The 10,548-nt window shown below is 43.3% G+C and overlaps 1 protein-coding gene across 1 annotated transcript; it reads right to left on the minus strand.

Moving 5' to 3' along the window:
* Window positions 1-4,970: 4,970 nt before the first annotated feature.
* On the minus strand, window positions 4,971-6,336 carry POU4F3 (POU class 4 homeobox 3; the record flags this gene model as incomplete). Its single annotated transcript, XM_081936018.1, has 2 exons — window positions 4,971-5,918; window positions 6,229-6,336. 2 exons carry the CDS (start codon window positions 6,334-6,336, stop codon window positions 4,971-4,973), a joined length of 1,056 nt encoding a protein of 351 aa, XP_081792144.1.
* Between the last annotated feature and the right edge of the window lie 4,212 nt (window positions 6,337-10,548).

Consider the following 10,548-nt stretch of genomic DNA (forward strand, 5'->3'; position numbering starts at 1 on the left):
CCGTACTTAATCTTTCCATCCATCCGCCTGCTACCCTGGGCGTTTCGCCCAATCCCCTGCCTATTTACTCAGTCAGGAGACAATCCCCGCGGGTCCAATCTTGTTATCCGGCCACGTCTGTTTTTTTTTTTTTGCCAGCTAAACTTTCTCCAAGTTTCTCGTTCTTCGCAGACAGACCCCCTTTTCTGCTGCCATGCGCTACGCACTCGGTCTCGAATACTAATGCAGAAGAACGGGCGAGCATCCCGAACGGATCGCGCGATCCGTTCATTCTCTCGACAGCAGACCAGATCAGGCGACGTCTGGCAAAGGCAGAAGGACAAGGCTGGGAAGCACAGGGAGTGGACCGAGGCCAAGTAGTCACTAAGAAGGAGCGGGCACGTTTTAAGAGGGGGGGGCAGAAAAACGAACTCCTAAGACACGTGTTCATGCATTCGTGGTTACGCTTGAGATGGAGTAGGCGCCTTCAGAGAATGAACACGACTTCCCCTTCCCAACTCTTCTGAAACGCGGGGAACCAATCTGGTTCCGATCTTGAGCGATCTCCGGGCCGGAACGGCTCCCTCTAAGCCCTGGAGAAAGAAAACCTGTAGACTGGAGCCGAACAAGAGAAATCGCGGTCAATTTCTGATCACTTTCAAGAGGCTTCCAAAGGATTCCCAAATGTCCACCTTGGTTTAGGATTTAGCTTTCTCCCAGGTCTGCAGTCTCCGCGCTGTTGCCATTTTCTTGTTCCCTTTCACTTCACTTGAAAAGGCATTTCTGTTTCAAGGAAACGCGTAGGATTTGGCAGTTGGAGTATCATCGGCTCAAGGTTGACTCAGCCTTTCATCCTTCCGAGGTCGGTAAAATGAGGACTCAGATTGTTGGGGGCAATAGGCTGACTCTGTAAACCACTTAGAGAGGACTGTAAAGCACTGTGAAGAGGTATATAAGTCTAAGTGCTATTGCTATTTATCCAAACTGTTCCCAGAGGTCAGTGGGTGGATAGGACCACAGCTGGGTCTGGAAATAACCTACTCTCAAGGAAGAAACATGGGGTTTCTTAGTATCTTTACAAGACTGCCAAGGTCTTCTCTCTCTGACCGACACCAAAATGACACCTTCCCTGTCTGCCTTCCACGTCTACAGTCCATCAAAAGAACATATTTTAAAATTAATATTAAAGTAAAAAATGTTAAATAGTGAGAATCTACTGTGCTCCCACACATTCCAAATAATGAAGAAGGAAGGGAGGGAGGGAGGGAGGGAGGAAGGAAATTCTGAAGTTTAGTCCAAATTTGCCAGTCTTGTGTTGACTTCAACAGCCATAACCTCCAGCTAACATGATAAGACATCAGATGGAAGAATGTCATATGAAACTTTTTTTTAAAATCAGGGAGGACAAATTACTTCTCTCTTCAATAAACTCTACCTGCACAAAACGGGCAGTGTGGTCTACCTACATTAAAAATTAAATAAGGTAATAGAAATAGATTATATTTTCACTTAATTTGCTTGTTTTTCTTTTCTCAGTTACCATTGTTATTGCTACATATTTTTATTTGGTTTTGAAAGTTCAGTTTTCAAAAGGACAATCAGTGTTTAAGCCACTTAGGTGCAGACAAACTATATCTGCAAAAGTTTCACTTCCTCTTCTTCTAGCTACTTTACTTTAACTTTAACAATACGTAGCGTTTCTCAGCATTAAGAGAATGAATGGAAAACAATGGAATGAAAATGGAATGAACTACTAAATGTAGAACAAAACGAGGAATGAGTTAATAATGTCCAGTAGCTACTTATAAGTAAAAGATGAGACTTTTCTCATTTCACAAGTTTTCTTTAAAGTTATACCTCTACATAAACCCCTTTTGAAATGACAGATCCTGGAATAAAGTTTGAAAATTAAGTAAATATAAGGCAGTCACATTCTATTAAAAATATTAGGGGATTTCCAGGGATTGTTACAGTAAACTGTCGGGAACTGTCCAGGTTCTGAAAGTCGGAAAGCTTATGTTGGAAAGTCGGAGGGGGGAAAAAGCATTTCAAATGTATGCTTATGTAATGGTGTGAGAAAAAATCCAGATCCAGGGTCACAAGAACATCGCAAGAACAAGAGAGAGAAAGAGGAAAGCAAAATGAGAGGATGAACAAAGGCAAAAATTTTCAAAGTTCTCTTAAAATAAAAGATCTGTATATATTTTCAGGCTTTGAAAAATATCTTCTACTGAGAAAGATATTTATCTAGTTTTCCTTACTAACTGCAAACTGAAAGAAAATAAATTACTATACTATAGATCTAATTTAATTGATTGTGGGGAATAGCAGAAATACTGTTACATTTTATAGAAATTGTGTATATAAAGGAGAAAAAACAAATGTCCATAATAAAATATGACATATTTCATTAACTGGGATAATGACAGAGAAAATCATTTTTAAAAAATCTTACCTGGATTTATTGTTAAAGATCTGGAACAATTATCCACACACACCCCCTCCAAAGAGCTTTTCTTCAAATCCTAGTGCAGAGTAGAGGCAGGATGCTGGCAGAATTGCTTTGTGTCCTTTTTATACCATGTTACCCAATTAATATTGCATCAACCTTATTTTAAAATTTCAGAACCCACAATATAATGTAATGACACAGGGGCATTTATTATTAAAGGATATTTGATTGGGGAGAATCAATGGGGCTCTTTGAGAAAATAAAGTGAAATCAGAACATTTGAGGAAGCTTAGTGCTTAAGAGCTTCATGAACAAAATATAATTACTTGATAAAGCCAGTTTTTTTTTAAAAAAACTAGATAGGATAGAATTGAGTTGGAATTTTATTGCCTGCTATTTGCTAAATGCAAAGGCAAGGTATTAGATCACTGGGCCCTGATCATTAATTTTTAATTGTTTAAGGTGCTTCTGGGATTCATAAGCAAAAGCCCTTTTTGCTTTTAAACAGAATTCCAAATGCGCCTTTGAATGCTTTATTTTTTCTTCCTTCAATGAACTATCACAAAACAAAGTTCCATTGTTATAAAGATGAGAACTACTGCAGAACAATCAACAGCCACACAATTTGCATGGCTATTTTTCTGAAATAGTGCATTTTAACCATAAGGGGTTAAAAATCCCTTTAACCCCTTATATTTAAAAATCCAACATTTTTAAAAACTACATTTCTAGATGTGGATCTTAGTATTATTTCCATAACGGTTGATAAAACTGATTTGCTGGCCTGAAAGTAGATAAAACATACACAGGTTAAATCTGGTTGAAAACTAATCACAACACACATAGTATTTTGAGAAAGTGTAAACCATCTAAATGAATGCTTTTATTGCTAAATCCAATAGACTTATTATTTCAATACTGATTGCTTAATTTTTAGTCTAAAAAAACACCTCCATCTCCAACAAAAACAGATAAATTGTTGTGAAAAACCTGGGGTGAGAATGAAGAAAATAAAATCAATTCTGGTCAAAAAATAAAGCATTTTATTTCAGAAGTTTCAGCATTATTTCTGGGGAAAAGGGAGGGGTGAGTGAAATTGGTAAAGAAGTGCACAAAATGCCCAAATTACAGTCATGAAGTATAAAATTTCAGTAGAAGACATTTGACGAAAAAGAAGCCCTTAGTGCAGAAAAAGCTTTTAATTTCTTTTTTAAAGGGGTGGAAGGACAATAGGTATTTCTTTTTAAAAAATTCCTCTCCAAGCAAACACCAGTGCAACCATGCAATTCCATAGTCCTGTTGGAACGTTTGGTGATACAGTTAAAAAACAGAAGCTAATCTGCAAAGTCCATGGAAAGAGGCAAGGTTTTAAGAAGAGAAGGTTTACTCATGTCACACTTCTGCAGTCTCCTTAGTTGTGTGGATTGTCCTGTGCACATGCAACCCTGACTTAAAAAAAAAAGCTATAGAAGTGCTTCCTTTCAACTGGACTGAATTTAATAAATAAGAATAAATATTGCATTTACCTTAGAGAAATCAATGGCAACAAGCCTGCTTGGGGTCTGAGGGATATTTAAAAAAACACAGACATGAAAATAAATTGTTAACTTGTGAAAGTGCTTAGAGTACGCATGTCATCCTTTTGGTTATTCTAACAAAATGTCTTGATTCAGGGCAGGTTTATTTCAAATATCCTTTCTTTCCTTCACCTTCCTTTCAAGAAAACAAGTAAGTGTAACTGGAATTCTTCACCTCTGCATTAATAAGAATGATCAGACACAGGATCCAGTTATTAGTTGCACTAAAAATAAAGTTTTTTTTTTCCTTTAAGAAAGTGTTGGAGCATTTCTGTTGATCTCAGACAGCACGCAGTTGACTAAACAAGTAAAAGGTGATGAATCAATGCAAATTAAGCTTGAATTCAGTTTACAATTTTTGGAAAATAGTCTTCTGGCTCCCAATATAATCTCAATAAATAAATCTTCATTATTTTATGGGCAACTTCCCTCCCACTCACGCCCCCCCCCGCCCCACTGTATAAATGTAATTAAGTTCATCTCCAAACTGTATCTACGGTTATATCTCTTTTTTGCCTTAAAAAAAATAGTACCTCTCCAATGTCAACTCTTCCTGCAAAAGCGACAAACGTCAAGACACTAGTGCACAAAAACACAGTCAAGAGAAGATCAACCCAGAAAAATAAATGGGCCGAAAAAAGGAAGGGGTAGGGAATAAACGTTTTCTTCTCTTTCCCTTGTTTGGGTCAATTGGTTTTGCAGAGAAGCGTAGCAGAAGGCTGAGCAAAACTTAACCCAGCGGCGGATGGCCAGCCGAAGGAAAGGGGGGGGGTATTTCATCTCAGTGGCTCGGTTACTCGGTTTGACGGTCCCCGCAGAGCTCTCTGCTAATAGTTGGTCGGGTTTTGTTTTAATTTTTAGGTAGAGCAATGTTTTTGTCTACTGTGTGTGTGCATGTGGAGTTGTGTGCTAGGTATAGGTCTCGTTGTCCGACAGTGTGGCCAGCCGGCCGGGCAGGTGCCTCAATGCACCGCGGAGTACTTCATGCGCTTCTGTTTCTGTCTCTGGTTGCAGAACCAGACTCTCACCACGTTTTTTTTCAGGTCCAGCTTCTCGGCGATGGCGGCGATCTTCTCGGACGAGGGTCGCGGCTGGATGGCGAAATAGGCTTCCAGCGAGCGCTTCTCCGGCGCCGCGATAGAGGTCCTCTTGCGCTTCCGCTCGGCGCAGTTGAAGAGCTCGGGCTTGGCGTTCTTCTCGCGGTGGGCGGCTTCCGCCTCTTCCAGCCACGCTTGCAGGACCGGCTTGAGGGCAATCATGTTGTTGTGCGACAGAGTGAGCGACTCGAACCTGCAGATGGTGCTCTGGCTCAGCGAGCCCACGCCCGGGATCTTGAGGTTGGCCAGCGCCGCGCCCACGTCGGCCTGGGTGACGCCGAGCTTGATCCGCCTCTGTTTGAAGCGCTCGGCGAAAGCCTCCAGCTCCCGGGGATCCGACTCGACGTCGCTGATGCAGGCCAGCCCGCTGTGAGACACCGGGACCTGCGAGGCGGCGGAAGAAGGCGGCGGCGGAGGCTGCGGGTGGCTCATGCTAGCCATGGCTTGATGCAGGTGGCCCATGGCCGCCCCCAAGTGGGGGTGGGCATGGACATGAGGGTGGATTGGCGCGGCCATAACCGCGCCGTGCTCGGGGCCCCCCAGCAGCGCGGGCGAGAGGTGATCCAAGAGGTCCCCGTCCAGGCCTTGATGCGCCACGGCATGGTGGTGGTGGTGGTGATGGTGGTGAACTGGGGCCGAGATTGGCAGGATGGGCGACGAAGTAGAGGTGCAGGGGACGCTGCTCATGGTATGGTAGGTGGTGTCTGGCTTGAAAGGGTGGCTCTTGCCGTGGGAGACCAGATCCACAGCCGCCAAGGCTTCAGCCCGGGCCAGCAGACTCTCATCAAAGCTTCCAAATATATTGCCCTGGAGCTGCAAGCAAGAACGCGCAGAGCGAAGTCAATGGGGAATACTGTCAAGTCTGAATTCAAAAACATCTCTCTCTCCCTCTCTCTCTCTCTCAAAAGCAGAGAGATTCCTCCTCAAAGCTCAGGTCATAAAAATTAATATGAAGGCAGAAGATGCTTTGCTTGAATAGACATGTGGATCTGGGGGGCGACGGGGGTGGGTGGGTAGAGAGAGGGAGAGAGAGACGCGATTGTTCTGGTGACATGAAAAAAACATTAAGCCGGGGCCTGTCAAAAATGTGCCTTAAAGCAGTAATTATGCTTCATCTACATACCTGCGGGGCTGGGAGGCACACGCGGCGCATCGCCTCCGAGCTAGAATACTTGGCTTCCTGCAGGGCCGGGTGCATGCCGAACGGCTGCTTGGCGTTCATGCCCATCATCTTGGCGCACCTTGCAGGTAGACAGCCCCTGACATCGAGTCAGGGTTGACTCTCTGGCTGGCGACTGTCAAAGTGAGCTATTTTCAATGACACAGCTTCCCTCTTCTTCTCCCACCCTCTCCGCGCCTCTCTCCCCCCCCTCCCTCCCGCCCGCTTCCATCCCGGCTTCTTCACTCATCTTACACAAGCCGCCTGCTCGTGATGGGACCGGCACCCCCTGTGCGCAGGCGTGCTCGGGCTGGCACGAGGGAAGGCGAAGGGAGCCCCAAAGGTGTAACCCGGGAGGGAGACCGGGCTGCGCTTTCTCCGCCTCAGTCCAGAAAGCGGAACCTCTGCCAAACCCCCTGAGGGGAAAACAAAAACAAAACCACACACTAATGTCCCGGACGGAAAAGTTTCGTCCCAAGGAATTAAGCCGGCTGGACTCAATTAACTCCCGCTTCCCGAGTCCAAACCTTCCGCGCCCTCTTCCCGTCAGCCCCGTGCTTCGCGTAATTCAACGAAAAGCGCACCCCCCTCCAAGGCGAGCTTTCCTTCTTGGTTTTTGGTCCGGCGAACTTGAGAAAGAAGGCTCGCCTCTCTAGGTGCAGATGGGGGGTGGAGTGCGTTTCTCTGTGTGAGGTAGAAATGAAAAACCCGGGCCCGAACTGGGAGCTGCAGCCGCGCGCGCTTTCTGGTGCGGCTGCGCTCTAGAGCCCAAGGAATTTATCGCCGGGGTGTGGGGAGCTGCTCTCTCTGCCCCGGAGTTTGTTGAAAACTGACGTCCGCACCTTCTTAATATCTGTCTACTCGCGGGGCTGCATTTTGACCCCCCAAATGATCAACACTCACCCCATTCCTAAAAGGTCTGTAAGGGGCGTGCATAAGCGCACCAGCGTGCCTACCGTCCCTATCCTACTGTCTCCATTTATTCGTACCCATTTACTGTGTTCATATTTATGTTTATATTTATACCTGTTCTCTTTTACATGTTTGACAAACTAAATAAAACAAACAAATAAATAAAACTCTTCCCCTTTGGCTTTCCCCACCCCTCAGTTCACCCAGTCCTTCGCTGCCTACGGCCCTGGCACTACTATGAGGAGAGTGGGGGATATAATATAGTCCGAAACTCTAGGGACTTTGGTTTCCGTTCTTCTCCATATATTAAACGAGCGTTGAGTTTATTGTCCAATGAGGTATAAACTGTATAAACATCTGGAGACTTTGCAGTCTTTCATGAAAGAGAAGTTCAGTGCAGCAGATCCTCCGGTCCAGCTTAGCATTTTTGCTGTTCAAATCCATATTTTCTTCACTACATAATAGACTTGCACAGCAGAAGTACATCCTCAAGTCTAGCCTATTGGGAGTGAAGCTGAGAAGGACAAATCCCATGTGTGTCTATTAAGATTGCAGGAAAGGAGGACTGTCCCAGAAGGTATGTTCCATTTATTGGGGACACTCTGCAGACAGAGAGCCTTTATAAGATTTTTCCCATACTGTAAACGGGACCTGTCAAAAGGGAGGTAATTCTGCAAATTACTGCAAATCAAGGAAATCTTGGACCTTAAAGGCCAAATGAACCAGGGCTATCCGCCCTGATAAAATGAAGGAAAGATGTGGCCATTAAGATCCACAACTGCTTGAATTGACTGCAACGTATAATATTTTTCAGATTTTATGTATGATTTTCTCTTTATTTCCTAAAGTTGTTCTGTTGGCTAAAGGGAGTTTTCTATTTTTCTTTTCCCCCAACCAATTAAGGTGGGCCCATGTGCTTTTGTGCTTCATCTTTCTCCTTTAAAAGCCAGCAAAACTAACCAGAGAGGCCCTCTTCCTGATGGAGATATTAGAACCACTTCTGACCTCCGCTCCTTCCGGCAAAAACTGAAGACCCACCTGTTCTGATTAGCAGGCCTGGCATAATTCAACTGTCCCTCCTGGCAAATGTATTATATCTGGTTATTTTAGGGTTTTTTTAATTTACTGTATTTGTTTTTAGGGGTTTTGAATTTATTTTATATCTGCTTTGTACAGTTCTTTTAACTGCATTTTAACCTCCTCCATGTCAATTGTCAACTGTACATATTTAATTTTATTGTATCTTGGTATATTTTGTATTTTGTATTTTGTATGAACTGTACACCGCCCCGAGTCCCTTTCGGGAGAGGGGGCGGTCTAGAAGCATTAAATATTATTATTATATCAGCCAGACAAAGCTGCCCGTCACATAAGCTAGTCCCAGAGCTCTCAGACCAGAGGAATTGCAAACATCACCCCAGAACATTTAGTATGGGAATAGGAGAGCGGACTGTCCCTGTCTGAGATGAAATTGGTCTGTGATATTGATGAGGTCATGTGTGATAGCTCAACTTTCCATTGAAGGACTTAAATTCAGCACAACAGGTCAGCACTTAAAGATCTCAAATTCCAAACTGATTATTATGGCAGATAACCAGGAAGAAATCATTGGTGACCATTCAAAGTTACAAACAGCCCTGAAAAAAAATAACTTATATGACTGTTTTTCACACTTAGAATCATTGCAGCATCTCCCTGGTCACATGATCAATGTTCAGGTGCTTGACAACTGGCATGTATTTATTGTACATGTTTGTTACTGAAATAGGAATTCTACATGTCTTTGACAGTCTTCAAACATTTTAATATTTCAGTTTGCACTTAAATAGTAACTCTCAAGTTGTAGAGAATTCTTTTGCTGCCCTAAGGATTCTGTGCTGCGTAAACTGAAAATGTCTACTTATATAAACACTTGTATTGGGGCAAGTAACAGTGATCTAAGAATGGTGAAATCTGAAATTCAGAGCCATGTACTGGTCTTGAATATTAGATAAAAGTTGTTCTTCTGTCCCTTTACTGGAACATTTTCAGAGATTACAGTGTACAACTACTTCTGTCTCCACTTCCTCCGGGAGAGGAAAAATGTAGGCAATTTTTTTTTGTGGTCTTTGATGTTATTGTATATATATCGTATAAACATAATCATGACCAACTAAAGGATTAAGAAAAGTAGCCAGATGACCATGCAATCTTCCCATGCTTTATTTTCCACGTACAGGATGGTATAATAAAGAACAACTTACAGCAAACTGCGCATGCACAGTCATTAAAATCCAAAATGGCGGCGGCCAAGTGGCAGTGAGGGAATCAGTTCGGGGATGTGGCAGGCCTTGGTCGCTGCCAGTTCTGCGACCCGGGCCTGAATTCCACTACCGATTCAGCTGAACCAGACCGAACCAGCAGCAACCCACCTCTGCTGTGGACTATAGTATGCCAGGCTATACTCCACTGTCTCTCAGAGTTCACCGAAATTCACCTTCATTGTGTTGAAGATACTATCTAACCATCTCAGCCTCTGCCTCCCCTTTTTCTTTTTGCCTTCAATCTTTCCCAACATCAGGGTATTTTCCAATGAATCCTCTCTTCTATACTGGTGACCAAAGTATTTGAGCTTCAGCTTCGGTGTCTATCATTTGAAAGAACAGTCAGGATTAATTTCTTTAGAGAGGGATATAGAAGTTCTATAAAATATTTTGCCTCATTTTAGTAATTCCTTTAAAAGTTTTTTTTTTAAAGGCTGAGAAAACTTGTGGAAAAGAAATGTAAAACAATTTTTTAGCCTCTGGAACTACAGAGTCCCCTAGTAATCAGGAGTGAGACAATAGCAGAGCAAGACCTTTTCATAGAGGCAGGAGGCATCATTGCTTTTGTGGCCTTGATGTGATTGTCTAAGTCAGAGGTGTCAAACTTGTGGGCTGTGGGCTAGATGCATCACGCCCTGACCATGCCCACCCCAAGTTTAGCAAAGGGGAAAATAGTTGCAATACATCAAATAATGACAGCGTGACACTGCAAGTTTGACACCCCTGGTCTAAGTATACCAAAAAAAATTTCTTTGTGAACTCAGTATCCATATCTATATCTTTCCTGCTTGAGGTCTTTTCAAACACTTTAGAGAAGATCAGAACCATTGCTGGCTTTACTCGACCAGGTTTGAAGGATTGTATGAATGTGCCAAGTTTGTTTGTTGTATGCTATTTCTTTTTTAATGTACAACCCAAAGTGCAAACATATAAATAATCATTCTTCCTTCTATTTTCTCAAAAGAACCCTATGAGGTGAGTTTTTGAGGGAGAGGGGGGGAGGGAGGGGGCCAAAATCAACCAACCAGTTTTCATGCCTAACATAGGATCACCTTCCAGTTTGTTGGCC

Source organism: Natrix helvetica, assembly GCF_964273705.1.
Source record: "Natrix helvetica genome assembly, chromosome: 1".
NCBI classification, from domain to species: Eukaryota; Metazoa; Chordata; class Lepidosauria; order Squamata; family Natricidae; genus Natrix; species Natrix helvetica.